Source organism: Molothrus aeneus, chromosome Z (assembly GCF_037042795.1).
Source record: "Molothrus aeneus isolate 106 chromosome Z, BPBGC_Maene_1.0, whole genome shotgun sequence".
Lineage (NCBI taxonomy): Eukaryota > Metazoa > Chordata > Aves > Passeriformes > Icteridae > Molothrus > Molothrus aeneus.
Window position 1 is genome coordinate 40,400,541 of NC_089680.1, and position 17,790 is coordinate 40,418,330.

The following is a 17,790-nucleotide window of genomic DNA, read 5'->3' on the forward strand; positions in this document are numbered from 1 at the left end:
CAGTACGGTTCTGATCAGAGGAGGGATCAATCAGGCAGGCTGAGAAAATGAGCTGTCTCTGTCTGCAGCAGCTGAAGGCAGCTCCTCAGAATGTTAGCCTGGATTTCTGCAGCACACCAGGGCTAAAGGCAGAAAATTTCTCAAAACAACGTTTTACACTATAACTTACATTATATGCTATTTCTGATATACTCTTCCTGGGTGGCAGAGAGAGCTTTTGTTTTAGCCATCAATTTGTGCTGTGAAAAACAGAAGGAAGTGCCAGCTTATACCTGAAGTGGTTGCTGCCTTAAAATTGTTAGGTTACCACCTAATTGTTAGGTAGTTTTTATCTGTAGTGAGGTTCTTACGTTACGCTGAAGTTTTAGTGGAAGCAATATTCCATTTCAGGAATTAGCATTGCAGACCCTTGTGCTATATTTGATTATGATTACTCAAAATTTCGTAGTCTGTACAGCTTCAAAATTTGATTTATTGGTAAGACATTCTGAATTCTTCCAGGTCTTGATTCAGATTCAGTTTAAAAACAAAATGCAAATGAAAAGGTTTTTCTTGCCTCAGCACCTCGTTACCTGTGGTTTTCACATAGCCCAGGTGTAGTTTTCTCTATTGGGGGTGCACTGCTGTTCTCTTTGCAAGGTTTCCCTTGTGATCTACATCAAATATCTCTGGAATAATGAAAAGATGATTTTTTATTTATCTATTTCATGCTTTAAAAACTGGACAAAAAAAAAGGCTCTTTTCAAAACCAATTTTTTTAACAAAACCAAGTGTTTTGCATTGCCTACCAGGAAGAGTCCTCCTTGCCAGGGCTATGCAGGTGCCTTCTCAGCTTCAGCAGGGGTCCTGCACTGCAGCCTTTCCATGAGACACCATTGTCAGTGCTGGTAATGGTGTTTGGGGAACTAGCTCAGAATAAAAGTGCATTATCCATTGGGCCTGAACAACAGTACACATGGCAGACTATCATAATCACAGCCAGTGGTACTGGAGTGCAAATTGCTTCTCTTGCTCTGGAAATAAAGGATCCTTTATTCAACTCTAAGGCAAATTTTCCTAAAATTTCAGGTGCTGAGTTGAGTGGTTCTAAAATACTTAAGATGGGAAGAAATAAATCTGTATTTCATAAACCATATTTCTTTAAGTGGAAGAAACTATGAGGAATCCTTAGGTCTTTAAAATTGTTTGTAGAATTGTTTAAGGACCCTTTATTAGCCTTTTACTCTTTTCATGTTTTTTCCATAGCACCTTACAGGTGTTTTGCCCATTTCCTCAAAGCACTCTCTATTTCTCCTTCTTGTTCTGAAAGAAGATGGAAAAGAAAATAAAGGTATTATTTCACAGAAGCTCAGTTCTTTTTCTTTAACAGTTACAGTCTATGGCTTCACTTTTGAATGAATCCAGCTATACTGAATAAAAGACTTCCCTAATGTTTCTGCAGAAATGATCAGCACAGAAGTACAGAATCAACATTAATTTGAGACTTAAATATCCATAGATATTTGGGAAGCAATCCGCTATTTCTAAGAACTTTTTGCATTGTTTTGGAGAATAAAAAGTAAGATCTACTCTTTATGTAAGATTTGATGCATTTGGATGATCAAGTGGTCAATGCATTGAATTATGTCTTCATAACCAGAACTATTACAGGAATCATTAGTCTATTTCTTTGAAGAATTGCCTTAAAATTTGTTCTTTGCAGAATGTTTCATTGGCTTTTCCATTCCTGATAGAGCCTGTAGTTCTCATATATACCTCATTTTTATTCTAATTAAAAAATTATCTTTAAGTCATTAAAAATTAAGGTTTTTTTTTCCTGTACCTAGTGAATAAGTTCCATAATTCTGGAATGTAAGAGAATACATCCTGTTGCTCAGTCATTCCTCTGGAACCATCAGGTCTATAATGATGCTTTTCAGGAGAGTACAAAAGGTTGCTTGGAATATTACTTTCCTGCCATGGCTGTCGTTTATCAGAGAAGCCTTCAGATGCCATAAATTTATTTCTCTGAGGATGTCTCTGAAGTGTGAATACTTCAAGACTATAAAAATGTAAGGTAAGAAAAAGAAGATTATGGGTAGTTTAGAAGAAGAAATAAAACAAAACAGCTGTGAATGTGAAGATGAAGAGCATTTTGTCAAGATGGCTGCAGGTATTGGTGAAGAATGCATGAATATTATGTGATACTGAGTGTGAAACTCAGTCTTCTAGGTGACACTGGAGACCTGAACAGTTCGAAAAAGAGTCTTAGATTATCTAAAAATAAGTTGTAGTCTTCAAGTCTCATTTTTAAGTGGAAGGGCTCTTTGTGTCATGCTAGAGTATCTAGCTGTATTCTCAAATAAAATATGCAAGGTTTCATACTGCAGATATTAAACAATAATTCGTAAAGTAATGATAGTATTAATGAGGTTACCTGTTCAGAGCAGAGGTTGTCTGGTCTCCTTTAAGCTCCTATGGGTCTTAAAAAATCTTAGTACTGCATTTGTCTTACATTGTCTCAGGTGTTTACATGTGAAATGCCTGCAGGGAGGTGGATGAATTGCAGCCAATGGCCCTGTGTAGGCTTTTCTTCCCCATGAGTAGCATCTGCATGAGATGACTCTTTGTGCTTCCCAGCACCCTAATTTTATATAAGTGATTATGCATTCTTGGAAAAGCATGGTGAAATGTGATCATCTACATCAATTTTTTTATCCCAACAAAGGACAAGAGAAGTTTCTGTCTTTATCTGATACACATGTAATAGACAATTAGAAAAGACACTGGGAGATGCCCTGCCCAGCCTTGATGAACCATTTCCCCATCATTAAGACATTTCTGTGAAATGAGGGAAAGCCAGTTTTGGGTCTCTGATCAGAGGTCAAGAAAAGCAATACATCCTTTAACAGAGCAACTTTACTTACTGAAGAATCTCTTTGTTTCTCCCTTTAGCTTTGAACACACCTTCCCATGTAAGATAAACTTACTGGCCTGCAAATATCTTGACATGGAAGTGAAAAATGTGAAAATGGGTGCATTAAAAAAGAAAGGTCTTTTTGATGAATTGGCATTTTTCTCTAATTAATACAAAAGGAACTGGGAAGCCATAATTAAGTTTTATCAGAGACAAAATTACCAGGATCAGCAGCTGTATTGTGCCAGTGTTCCTGTCTTGTGTGTGCTGGTGCTGCTGGTAGCATAGCTGTTGGCACAACACCAAGCAGATGTAACAATTACACTGTTAATAAAACTTACTTTCTTCTTCTTTTCATTGCAACTATTAAACAATAGATACAGAGTTACATAATTTCAACCTAATTAAACATTTTTCTATATTTCTTTTCTAAATTGCTACTTCAATTTGCTTCTTGAAATAACTGGATTTCCTGTGGGTGAGATGCTCCCAACTAAGCATGCCAGTTTAGCTAAAGGCATTGTGGGACACGCAGAATTTAGCATTATGCAATGCTTCTGTGCAGCAGGATGGTGGTTTGAGGTGAAGCCCATGCCAGAGGAAACCAGGGCTTCTGATAAACAGAATTAGCACAAATCTCCAAAAACCTTACATCGAAAAGAAAATAGGTGATTGACCAGTGTGCATTCAATGCCCAGGTCCAGATGTCCCCATCGTGGATCCTGGAGCTGCACAAAATCCTGCTCATGCCCAGAACTGAAGAAGTGACCCAGCAGAGATGGGCTGATCCCTTTTGCTTCCCTAGACTGCTTGTCAGGGGAATAACTCCTTTTGTCTCCCGCTCCTCCCCTCCAGGCACTTACTTGAATGTATATTCTTTCTTACTGGCCAAGTAAATTCAAAAAAGGGGAAGAAAAAAAAAAAAGAAAAAGAAACTCAACTTGTTTAAAAGATAAGGAAAATTATTGTACAAGATGACAGGATAGGTATTAAATTTCATGTTAAAACTGGCAACTCTAAGGAGGCCATTACAGCATATCTGATATTTTTAAATAAGTTGTCATCTTTACAGTTAAGAAAGAAAATCCTCTTGCCTTAGACTTGATACAGTTTCACCAAGCGTAGCACAGAGGAGAGATGTTTTTCTTCTCATGCCTTGGGGCTCTGATTGTTGTTTCATTAAATCAGAGTCCTGTCATTGCCTCTGTGAAGAGAGGAACCGATCCTGGTTTTCATGCTGTTTCACTCCCCTTTTTAAAGCAGTAAAAAGCAAATTTGTGAAAGATAAAGAACGGTCTAAGAAAACAAATCCTATTCAGAAATCTCCCTATAACTTAATTAATTTCTCAATTACACTAATTGAAAGGAACAATAATAAGAGATTGTGTATTTTGTGGCAACTGAAAGGAAATGTTTAATTACTGCTTGTAAGTAAAATGACAGTTTAAAGCATTCTTGTAAGCAACAGTACTCTTTGGGGGGTAATTAGTGAAAAATAGATGGTAAACAGATGATAGCTTTTAGGCTAAACAAATCACTTCTGTTCCATCTCATGATAAAGAATTATAAAATTGAACTTACCATTAACATGCCATTCAGTAGGAATACTTAAATTTTATTTTGATCTGTGTTTGATTATAAACTGTTTTTTTCTTTATGTGCAAATATCTGTATGTTAAGTAAAGTAGCAGTAAAGAAAGCAGATTGTAGAAATATCTCTTGAGCCCTGATAAATTCAGCTTTCAGTGACTGTGGGATGGACAGGTGAGCTTATTACTTTGCCACTACCAAAATATGATAACCAAATATTTGACTGCCATGTGCCCTGCTTAATGTTTATTCTGAACACAGACAGATCTCTGGTCATTTAAGAGCCATCTGACCTTACTCATTTTTGAGTTATCATCACAGGTAATCATCCTGTGAGTTAAAGTCAGTGCTAACTTCAGGTCTGACGAAGTATTTGGTTAGAGAGTGTCCTTTGGTGCCTTAGTGATCAGGTTAAAAATTCAGCTGGTTCATGATTAGCCGTTGCATGCCAGAGGACCACGCATAAACAGGAGGTGTTTCTGAAATGGAAATTGCTTGTTTTTCCAGTGTGGTTGGGGAAACATGCAAGAGAGGGACAGAAATTGGAGTCTTGTCCCCATTTGAAGCACGGAGATATTTCAACTTGCATTCCTAATAATACCAGTCAAAGAAAGGACAAAAAGGAGTATAAAAGAATGAACTATACAAACACCAGACTTAGAGTAACCCTTGCAATGGGCACAGCTGTGTTCCCTGATTCCTGGTTGAATTTCCATTGGAGAGCAATGGCCAAGAGCCTGAAAACTGGCTCTAGCACATATGAAGCAGTAGCCTAAAGAGATTATTTTTAATATTAGGACAGAATGAAGAAGTGAACTTCTGTAAAGGTGAAAAAACTGTTCTATGGAAGAGAATGAGCACTCCAAATAGGAAATGCATACTAGCAGCTACTGAAGATCATGCTTTTAAATGGCAGATGAAATTGAACAGACATTGAGCTTAAACACTTCAGGAGTATTCAGAAATCCTTCTAGCTTGGGAAGGTGTTGGCCTTTCCTTTCTGTCCTCCAGTAATTTAAAAATGATTCTGATTCTAACCCAAGGGCAGTAGGTCCTTGTGTTTACATAAATTAAGGTCCTTGCAGTAATAAGGAATCCTCATTAGTGAGGCAGGATTTCCTTATGGTAGAAGAGAGATGATCAGTGATTATGCTCTCCACTTTATTCTGGCTGCTGGTAGCTGAGCTCCAGGGCTAGAGTGATCAGCATAGCTAATAGAGAGCAGCAGACCCAGTCTGTTACTGTGTGGGTCTTTACCTGAGTCAAGGCACACAAACTGGTTTGGACTCTGCTGACAATGCAGAGTCAGATGACAGATGACAGGCTGACTAAATAGCATGGTTTGCAGTATCAGACAGAGACGAAGCATGTAACCATCCTGCAGTGGCTACATGCCCTGCTCAGATTCCCATAGTCAAACACTGGCAGGGCTGGAAATATGGGTGGCCCATCTTTTTTGAGTAGGAATACCAGTTTTACCTCATTTACACCACTATGTGTCAGGAATAAGGCTTGTAGCTGATGACAAGTTAAGGAGTTAAAGAAGAGAAAAATACCAGGGTCTCACAATAAATGTGACAAGAAAAATTGAAATTTTTTTTAAGTAGCCATTAATAAATATTAGCTATACAATTCTCATTCCTTTCCCATTAATCTACAACTTAATGTCTTTTAAAATTATTTTAACATAAAACCCACTTATAATGTTAGATTGGAAGTTCCTGCAGATGGAGAAAATGATAGCCTGGTGTCTATGATTGTCTAATATTATTTAAATTCTCCCTGGGAGAAACCTCAGGGATTTTTTTCCTAGACATTACTTTTACTTATACAGATTAGATTATTTGTTTAGCACACTGAAGCAATATCATGTGATATTCAGACATCCAACTGCCCACTGAGCTAGGTAGTCGGCACTATTGAATACTGGCTTGAGATAAAAGATTGTAAACAATCTATTATCTGCCTTTTCAAATGATTGAGTGAAAAAGTAAATTGATTCACTATTTTATATGAGAGAGAAAGATACCATAGAAAGGGGGATATGTATTGCATGAAACGACACATTCTTTTTGGGGGTAACAAGGTAATTTTTATGTACCATTTAAATAGCATTGCATAATAGAGTAGAATTTAATTTAAGTAATTTATAAAGTGTTTTAGCAAACTAGCTGCTCTTAAAATGCACATTTTATTTCAGAATAGTATCTTTAAATGGAAATTATTTCATTCTGGGATCTTTGTACAGTATTTTGCAAATCTTTTACCTGTGTTCATAAAAAGTATATTTTGCTGAAAGATTGTTTTTAAAAAGTGATATTACTTCTTTTTCATATGAAAAAACTGTTCTCCTTTATAATTTTTCAGTAGTCACTCATTGCATTTGCAGTTATCCTTCTGCGCAGAAAAAAAATTTCAACAAATGAAGTCTAGATAAAATGCTTAAAAGTTAATTGCTTGTGAATTTTTGATCAGATGAAACTTGCTTGTTTATTTTAAAAATTTCTTCCTCAATGTAATTTGAGTGAAAAGTCAACACTCAGCTGAATGCAAAATGTAAGTGTAGTAGACATTACTGTCAATTGTAAACCAGAATATTATTTTTATGCACTTAATGTTTCGCTAGAAATTGAAGCTTCCTGAATATTTCTTAGTTTGTGTAATTCCCTGATTGTTCGCTTTCCAAGCCCACCATGCATTAGAACAATTTTGAGAGAGAGGAGGAAAACCTCTCATGCCTTTAATATGACAAAGCTTCTCCCCTTCTGCAATTTGCAAATGTGTGGTCATCGTTCAGTTCTGTCCCTTCCATACAGCTCATGCTATCTCCAGGGCTGAGCATCACTGCAGCTTGAGAGGGAGGCAGATATTTTGAATAACAAGCATACTTTCCACAAAGCAAAATTTTCCATGAAAACCATTAGCTTTTATACACTTCAAGAAAGTTATTTTTCCATTAAAAAACAAATAAACAAACAAAAAGCCCGCAGCAAAACCCCCAACATAATGTTTTTTTACCTTACAACATTTTGCATTTTGTTTTGGGTAGCTTCAATATAACGCTGCATTTGGCTATACAGTTGTCGCAAGTGCTATCCCTCCTGTTCTGTATCACAGGATCCCTGTTGAACCTTCCCTCTTTTCTTCAAAATTCTTCTGCTTGGTACCTCCTGCAGAGAAAGGAGGGGCCTAAAACTCCATGTATATGCAAATTGTTAAACTGGGTGTTCATATGTTTTGAAACAATTTCCTGGGCCTCTTCCTCCATCTTCCCCCCAGTCTGTATGAAAATCAGAAAGATTTTCTCCCTTTTCTTCACTGAAAAGTAAATAAAAATCTGTAATCAGAAAACAAAACCTTGAGCTCAACAAAGTGAAGGACAAGAGGTGAGTCAAAGCTCCTCTGTTCCTTTAGTTTGTTTCAAGGCTTTACAGCACAATAGCAGAGAGAAAAAGGACTTTGATATCAATAATTTCTGAGGTGTAAAGCCAGTGAGCTTTCATAGCGATTAAAAAATACTGGAAAATAGTTTTTTAATGTTTTAAACTGTGTTTATAGAAACAAGCTACCACTAAAAAGCTATTTGAACGCTATAAAAGTATTTAGTTGTCCATTTTATTCTATGCTTGCTATTAAGATCAGCTGGTTTTTGAAATGCTTGGTAACTGTCAGTCAGCTGAATTCTGGGTTTAATCAGAACTAAACACTTCTTATGTGCATTTATGTATTGGGACATACAGGATGTTTCTGGAATCTCTTCTGTGTAGATATTTGCCACCTAGATCATAACATGTCACCTACACAAAACTGATTTGCTTTAGGCTATATAGACCTCATTCTTCTCTCATGAGCAAATCTGGTGAAGGACAGCAATTTTCTTTGCTGTCACATGTGCTACTGCCAGTCTACACCCCAGTTTGGTTATTTTGGCCCAATTGCAAGTTTTTGAGATACCAAGCTGGACTGAGAGGACATAGTCTCAACCTTTCCCAAGGGAGTCTCAGGTTAGCCTTTAGAGAGAAATTTTTTCATAGAAAAGATGATAAAACATTGAAATGGGCTGGTGCCCAAGGAAGGGGTGGAGTCACTTTCCCTGGAGGTGTTTAAGGATTTGGCACTCAGTGCCATGGTGTGGTTGACATTGTAGTGTTTAGTCACAGTTTGGAATTGATGATCCCAGAGGTCTTTTCCAACCTAATTGATTTGTGATTGTGTGGTAGAAAAATACCTAGAGGCATGATATTCCCACAAGGTTTGTGCTTAGCAATGGTTTGATAGGTATAAAGGTTGGTTAGGGTGGTATAAAGCTTCAGATGCTAGTATTGCAGAAAGATCAAAATAGAATGAACTGAGTTTTAAGAGATCAAGTAATAGTAATAAGATGAAATGCAGAAACTCAAAATATAGGGACTCAGGTACTAGTACAAGCTGCTGTTACAAACTGGGAGATGAAGAGAACAGCAACTGTAAGTGGCAAGGAGAAAATGAGAAGTCTGAGTGCTGAAGCTGCTCATAAAATGGCTGCAAACAACATTTTCAATGTGTCTTGGTTTTGCAATAGATGGGAAAGAAATCAGTCTGAACTACAAATTGGTGATACTTCTTCTAAAGTATTATGTACTATTCTAGTAATTGCAGTTGGATAGAAATGAACCCAAGCTAGAACAGATGAAAGAGAAGAGAGCCAGTTCTAAACAAAAATGCTGTGATCTGAACAAAAAGCAGAATCAACTACCTGCATGAGGCTGGGAAGAGACACAATTCACTATAAACACTCCAGAGAGATATACCAAGAGACAGTATCTTTTGAAACTGCTAGATAATTTTGTACTAACATTAGTTGATTTAAACTGCATCTGAATATATTTAGACTAAAATTTAAAATAAGGTTCAGAACTATATATGACCACTGAGCTTCTTGAAATAGCATGTTTGTTACTTAGAAAGGATTCATCTTAATCAAATTCCTCCTCTTATCTTTCTACTCCTTTTCAGTGAGTTAAATCTTCTGCATATTTTAATGCTGTGTAGATTCTTCCTTCATACATGATATGCAAGTATCTTCAAACCATTTTAAGACTACTGATGGATTTGTTGCATCTAAATTGTGGGACAGAACTTCCTTGATTCAGTAGAAGGATTTCACTAATGATCTTTGCTTTCTTTTACCTTTGCAATCAGTATATAGGATTTTTTTTCGCCACATATCATTAAACTTTGTATTTGTAAAGATACAGCTGGCTATAAATATATTTGACTGGCTATAAGTCTCAATAAAATGCTATTTATAGTTGCTTAGTTTTTTGGGGGAAACTTTCTTAAAAGTGAGGCTCTATTGCCAAGGACAAAATTATTGTAAGAAGTGCAAAAGGCCTATTGTTCAAGCTGGACTTTTAACTGATGGTACACAGACCTAGGTTCTTTGAAAAAATAGCCAGTTTGGAAGTTGCTGAGTGTTGACATTTTGAAAAAATCTGACTTTGGCACCTGTGCTTGAAAAGTATTCAGATAGTTTAGGTGGGAGCAGTTCCAGGCACATGAAGGTAATTAGTTTCATGTTTTTCAACTGATGCTATTCATGTCTTTCAAATATTTATGTCATTTATTGTATCAAGGACAGAATGCTGAGCTGTAAAGATTATTAGGACTCCGAGAAATTTTTCAGCTAAAAAGTCAATTCAACTAGTTAGTTACGAAAATTTGTGAAGAAAGGATCTGGTAGGCTCAACATATATGCTAAAATATCTTATGAAAGATCAACATTCAGGTTTCTGTTCTACTGGTTTCACTGGGATTTTTTTTTTTTGTATTGTGATTTAACATTATATTGTTAAAATATTTTCCCTGCCTCAGTTGCAAATTGTTATGCACAGTATGTCCTTCTTCTCCTTTGCCTTTTTCCATACCTATTTTTTTAAGATAACTGCACTTTCTTAACCCATTCTATTATGGACCCTATATAACTCATGTCATACTCTTCACCTTTTGCTGGAGGAGTCCAGTAGCAGAATTTTGCTACATACAGAGAGACCATGAATAAACTTATATCTGAAACAGCAAGATTCAAATACTACTGGGTGGTGGTTTGCATTAAAATATGTGGAATGTTACTTTGAAACTTTGAAATCCACTTAGCTGTTACCTATTTCAGCAATTTTGTAGCATGTATTGGCATTTTCATTTCAGTGATGAATAGAAAACATATATAAATTACTGAAATTATGACAGTGCAATATATAAATCTCGTTAATATACATAGCCATTTTAGGAGAGACAACTCAATATTCATTTAAAAAAATATATAGTTGTAGAGTGGTCTGCAACACAGTACTTACTCCATTCAATAGCATTGAAAAGACCAGGAATATATATTTGTAACAGTTATGGCACATCCCTTTAGATGTGCACATGTGAAGTCCTTATTAAATAGTCCTTCCTGGAAAATCAGGTGCTACCTGCTGGAGCAAGGATGGAAAGGTATTAGAAATTAAAAAGCAGGGGGCTACCAGAGTCTTTTGTATTTGAATGTAGTCTGGTGCCTCTCATATGTCATACGAAAAGCCAGAAATAAAAGAAAAAAAAAAAAGGAAGTCAGTCTTGAGGGGGCTTACTGTGGCTCTGAAAGTTTTTTTACACAAATGTAATAAACACCAGATGTGTTCTTATAAATGTGGGATTAAGGCATCTATTTTCTGAATAAACCAAAGCAAACAAGAAAAAAACCCCCAAAAAAGTAGCAAAAATCCCACCCCAAAACAAAAAAGCAAGTGCAAATCAAAATTTTAAGTCTAGAGGGGATAAGATAGAGGATGCAGTGTAATGAGAAGAGTCATTAGAAAGAAATTGTTTTTCTCACATATTAAAATGTAGTTTCAAATGTGGATAGGTTACAGCCATTTTAAATATGATTAAAAGATCGTTTTTAAACAAAATTTAACTTTATTGACAGTTTTTTCCACTTCAGATCTAAAATTATACTTAGAAAAATCAAAAAGCTACTGAATTATCATATTTTTAAGGGGTTCAAAACACTAATGAAAATTTTAAAATCTTTTTTACATCTTTTATCTCTTCCAGAAAATATTTCAGTTCTCTTAAAGCTATTTGCATTTTTGTAATGCATAAATACAGTCCCAGAAATAAAACACAGTATAATTACATTAAAGTGAAAAATACCTTTATTTCTAACCACTATTGATATCTATGGTCTTATACTGATATTTGATATCTGTATCCACAAAGAAAATACTCTCCAATATTAATTTAGACAAATTCCTGGTTTACTACATAAAATTAACAAGACCATATTAATCTTGCTCTCTTTGTGTCTTCATTTCAGCACGGTTTTTTTTGCAATTTTCATGTGACACACCACAGTGGCAACTAATCTGAAATACAGTATTGCCAGTAACATGTAGCAGGCTGACAATATGAACTTGCTTTTCTGAGGAATTGAAAAAGTAATTATTTCTTTTGCTGAGTTAATGAAAGATACCAGTTCCTGAACAAGAGGGCAAGTTAAAAGTTTTGTGGTAACACTACGCGTGAACAGAACGTCAAGAAGGGAGTAGTAGAACAGTGAATGATATAGAAAATGAGCCAAAATCACACACTGAGAAACATTAGGAAAATACTGATTAAAGAGCTAGTCATAGTATACTACCCACTCACAGACTCAGATATTTAGATATGAGAAGGGATCTTGATATTATATTAGATGATTAAAAACTTCTGGAAATTGGGGAAGGCTTTTCACTTCTTCATAGATTTTTAAAGAAAAGGATGCTAATATTCATCTGTGACTATTATTCTATATATTACTAATTTGAAAACACTTTTGAGACATGCCAGTGATAAGCATTACTTTCCTACTAGTTTTATTTTTTCTTTTTCCCTAAAAGTCTCATGTGAAAGCATAAATCTTGTTAAAGAAAATAGCGTGCTAGTGCAGGAGAAAGCCCCCATTCAAATAACAGCACTAATGAAAGGCAGCAGTGGAAATTGCTGCCCAAGCAATTTCCTTGTAGCTCGAATTTTCCCTATTTCAAGGTCATTCTGGCATAAAAATCTTCTGCAGCTTGCTTGCAATATACATCAGAATGAATGTATTTCTTTTATTAGCAAGGATTATTCATTATTAGTATTACTTAAGCCCATTGTGTGTGAATAAGATTGTGTGAGGGAGCAGCCTCTGTCCTAGGGGCCATAGTGATGATGTCTGATTTTAACCCACAATGTATGGATAAATTTCTTCATATCAGATCAGAAACCAATGTCAAGTATGCAAATTTAAATCTCACATCTTAAGGATGTGGGTGAAGAATTGTTACTGCAGAAGGGCAAAATGGCTGTGCAAGGGTTAAATCACTCTAACATATTCATTGTTAAATAGTCCCATGCAGAATTACTTTCCTTGTATTTTTGGAATGTATGTTGTACACATGGCCTTATCTAATCTTTTGCCACTTTGCAAAGCAAAAGCTAATTTCAGTTACAGAGGATAGAACAGTCTTCAATTATATAAGTTAAAGGATGGATGCTGCAGTTCACAAAAGAGGGCATGTACATTATACATTTGCTTAATTGTTCTACAGAGGTGCCAATCCTAATTAGGACTTCATTGGTTTTCTTGTTGGAAACAGTTTAGATTCCCTAATTAAGCATGAAATAACTAATAAAAAATAAATTAAGACTGTTTACATCTGTGAATCAAGTTTCTGCCAAGTTTTAACTCACCTTTCAGCCTGAGAAGGGATTTATCCTTCTCTGCCTCAGTGCCTTATCCTTTTCAGCTGAGACAAGGATGGGGGCTCTGAAGAGCAAAAATCTTATTCTGGTGGATTGGTCCATTTGTACTTTAGACAACTTGTCCTTTTTGTGGGTCTTACTATGAGTATGTTGATTTGGGACTTCATCTTCTGAAAATTATGCTATCCAAAAAAAGGCAAATCCCCAGAATATAGGACAGAGGACTAGTAAAAACTAAGAAACCAAATGTACAGGGTAAATGAAGTGAGCTCTTCTTGGTCTCCTGGATCCTGGTATCTTTTTCTTCCCTCATTTTCTGTTTCCTGATCCCACACCTATTTTTCTAGTTTACCTTTCTCTTCATCCCTCCTGAGGAATGTTTTCTATTTCATTTTCTCCACGGGTTTTAACTTCATAAGCATACACAACATTAATATGTTGCTTAGCAATACAGCATAGCCAGTTTCTAAAATTTCACAACTTCAGCTCTCCCCAAATGCAGTGCAACAGACTAAACACTGTGTGCAGCTTTCCTGTCTACTGCATGAGCTAAAAATTGTGTTGGTGTATTATTGCAGCTCCTGTACAGCTGGGAATTTAGGAAACATATGAGAAGTATGAGGGTTTGGCTTCCAAAACTTATATATTCATATGGATGCCAAAGGTAGTTTCTGTAATTTGTAGATATGCTGTCATGTGAGTAATTTTACATTAATTAATATTTGTGTGAGAGTTTTCTGATATGTGAAAAAATTGTTACCTTTATAAAATAGGTAGAGCTTAAGTGGACACATGAATGAATTTGTATTTTGTAGATACTTTTAGATAGCAAAAATTTGAGGCTTTTTTCTAATTCTCCTTCCTTTTTTTATCCTGACAGTACAAGCAAGTGGAACAGTACATGTCATTCCACAAGTTACCTGCTGAGATGCGCCAGAAGATCCATGATTACTATGAGCATCGCTACCAAGGCAAGATCTTTGATGAAGAAAATATTTTGAATGAGCTCAATGATCCTCTAAGGGAGGTAAGATTAAAGTATTTGAATAGCTCTTCATGCTAGGAAAAAACTTCTTATCTTTGCTGTTTCTGTGTTGAAATGCTCTTTACCTTCTATAGCATTTCAGCTTCTTTACCATAGTCAATGGATGACCAGGATAATTAAATTTATACTAGGTTGACACAAAGAAAGAAGATCTACACTCTATTCAGGACCAGTCTGTCAATCACTGCCACATGAGGATGCCAAAGGATAAAATCCTGCCAAAGAGTAAAACCACACCCTTATTGTTGACTGAAGTTCACATTTCTGCCACTTTTTGAAAAAGAGATCAGCTGGACTAAAATGGTCCTGGGTGAAATTCTTTTTCTACTCTCCCTACTTATCAGCCATACATCTATACAGATAAAACCACTGAGAGTCACCACCAAGGGAGGGTTGCCTTTTTTCATTTTCTAAAGTAGCATCGTTGGTAAAGGTGGTCTTTACTTGAGATGAGGAAGCTGGAATATTATATATAAAAGTCATTTAAAAAATCTCTTTTTTAGGGGTTATGCTTTGCTATGTTATGTGATGTGATGTGTGGAAGCAGTTGGAATTTTCTCTGCTGGTGTGGGATCTTGCAGTAGCAGAAGTAGCTTCTTAATGGGAATAGAAATCAGATGGTCTTCTGTTGGTCTGTGCTCATGCCTGACCTGGTCGAGGATGTTGGCTGATATCCTCTACTGAAAGAAGAGGAAAAATACCCAGAGAAGAAGCAAGTTAAAAAACTCAGAGGGAAGAGAGCATAAAAAGTGAAAAGAGAAAAGAAACAAGAAAATTAAGGGTGGAACAGTCTAGTATGTGAAACTTGTGTAATTTTCAGTGCTACCAATTTTCAGTGCTTCTAATATCCTCTGCTTTTGGAGGAGTGGTGCTGATTATGTGTCCATATGTGTGTGTATCTATACTTTTGGAAAGATAGATGAAGGTTGGTCAGGGTTTTTTTCAAGTTTTGAGGGGCAAAGAGAGAATCTTTGTCTGTGATGGATTTTCTGTACTACTGAATCCTGCACTTTGTTGGGAGGGGAGAACGTCATAATCCATTGCCAAATTCAATCAAGTTCCATATTTAAAACAGTCATAAAGAAACAAAACCTTGCCAAGTCACAGTTTATCCACACCTCTGTTGTGAAAGTCTCATAGCGTCCTTCCTACAAACTGCCAAGTGGTAATGGTGAGTGCTGACCAAAATTGTTGGTCTTTGCTAGATGCTTAAAGTCAAAATCAGGCCAAACCATGGTTGTTCTAACAATTTAATAACCCATGACTAAGTTCCAGATCCTTGACCTACTTAATTCCCTCACACAGGTGTAGACTGAGGCCTTCCTTTATATTTTGAGTTAGTGTTTTGGAGTGCAGGTAGAGGGCCCTGGCTTCTGCATTGCCACTGCCTATTTACACTATGGTTCTCCTCAGTAGCTTTTGAAATGCCAAGAGGAGAATGTACTGCAAGAATCTGCCGTGTGGGACAGGAGAAGTGTAGGAACCACCCCTAAACTACAGTGAGAGTAAAAACATGAATCTTGGCCAGTATGGAGCTTCTGTTTTGTTAAGAGAACAGAAGCATGTACAGACACTGACAGCAGAAACAGTTTCATCTGTTTCTACTTCTAAGAAAAGCATTTATTCAAAAGTAAAGCCTGATACCCTTCCATTGCAAAATACTATTTTACTATCAGCAATTTGCAATTGTGGCACCGTAATTACTTGTGTTTTCAGCTTTTCCTGCCTCCCTTTTTGTTTCCTTCCTTCCACTCTCCCTCCCCTAGCCCTGTCCCCTTCCCCTCCTTGTTTTCTAACAGCTTAGAAGCAGAAAGGCAAATTTGGTCAACCATAAAAAACAAAAAGCACTTCTGGTGAGAAATCAAGCATGTAAAATTTCAAAAATTAATGAGCCCCTAAAAACATGAAAGAATAATAGAATTTCATGGAAGGAGTGGCTTCTGATTTTGCTATGGTTATGCTATACTTAGCAGGTCTTTTTTGTTCTCTCTTTTATATAACAAAAAAATAACTACAATCAGGTTGCACATTGCCCTGCTGACAACACAGTAGAGTTCCAGAGAAAGGTCAAAAAAAAGAAAGAGAAAAATAATAACTGGCCACTGGCAGTGCCAGAACAGGTTTCTCAATGAATCTGTCCAAATTTTCAAGGCAGCTTATCAACTGTGGCCTGAAAACATCACTTAGGTACTTTGCTTAGTAAGAGTTTCAAATTCTGTTTTAGCTACCACTTCATTATGTGCAGTTTAGTAGTGCAGGTGGTGTCTTTTTGATGCAAATAATGGGTAATAAATTGGAGGCTGTTAAAGGTGGACTATAGTTATTCATATATTGGATGGGCTTTACCATGTTACATGCCATTAACTGCACAAGGCTATAATAGGTAATAGCAAAAATACCCTGGCTGCATCATTGAAAACTAAATATTTAGTGCATTTCTTGAGTTTTTAATTAATCCTACATTTGCTTGTACTTGGAATTTAGAGTAAACATTCAGAGTCTCCATAGGACATAGTTAGCTTGATAAAAGTAGTTTCTGATGAAGACATTAATCTGAAACCATTATTTCCTCACTTGGAGTAAGCAGAACAAAAGAAACTATACTAACTGCTGAGTAATTATAGCATCGTGAAATGTTATGAAAAAATTGCAGGGTTTTCACTACTTCTTGTTCTCAGCCATCCAAATTTACTGTATGGGCTGAAATTTTCCACAGCTATGCTTTCTTTAAGAGTGATGACCTTCTTTTTGGTCCATGTTTTAAAATTTTGGGGGTTTTTTAGCAAGAAAGTAATTATGCATGATATAAATATGATCATTCAACCATTAAAAATAGCTAAAGTACATAGAATTAGCAGCAAAAATCTAGTGTAAAAATAATTCTTACATGATCAATGCTAGTAATAAAGCTGTATATGCTTATAGAATCATAGAATCATAGAATCATAGAATATGCTGAGTTGGAAGGGACTCAGGGTCATTGAGTCCAACCCCTGGCCCTGCACAGCACCATCCATCCCCAGGAGTCACACCCTGTGCCTGAGAGTGTTCAAACACTTCTTGAGCTCTGTCAGGCTGCTGCTGTGACCACTGCCCTGGGGAGCCTGTTCCAGTGCCCAAACACCCTCTGGGGGAAAAATCTTTTTTAATAGGCAACCTTTTTCTAACCCTCCCCTGGCACAACTTCAAGCCATTCCCTTGGATCCTGTCACTGGGCACCGCAGAGCAGAGATCAGTGCCTGCCCCTTCTTTTCCCCTCACAAGGAGGTTGTAACTGCAGTGGGGTCTCCCCTCAGTCTCCCCCAGGCTGAACAGACCAGGTGACTTCAGCTGCTCCTATTCAGCTTCCCCTCAAGGCCCTTCACCATTCTTGTTACCCTCCACTAATAGTTCAATGTCCTTTTATACTCTGGCACCCAAAATGGCACACAGGACTCAAGGTGAGGTCACACCAGTGCAGAGCAGGACAATCATCTGCCTTGATAGCAGAGGTTAAGACTTTGTAAAAGAG

At 36.5% G+C, this 17,790-nt stretch overlaps 1 protein-coding gene across 1 annotated transcript in view; it reads left to right on the forward strand.

Moving 5' to 3' along the window:
* Nucleotides 1–17,790, forward strand: part of HCN1 (hyperpolarization activated cyclic nucleotide gated potassium channel 1) — a 194,746-nt gene that overhangs the window by 136,433 nt on the left and 40,523 nt on the right. The window contains exon 5 of the mRNA XM_066569615.1: nt 14,115–14,261. Within this exon, the coding sequence (XP_066425712.1) occupies nt 14,115–14,261 (147 nt within the window). The remainder of the gene's footprint in view (nt 1–14,114; nt 14,262–17,790) is intronic.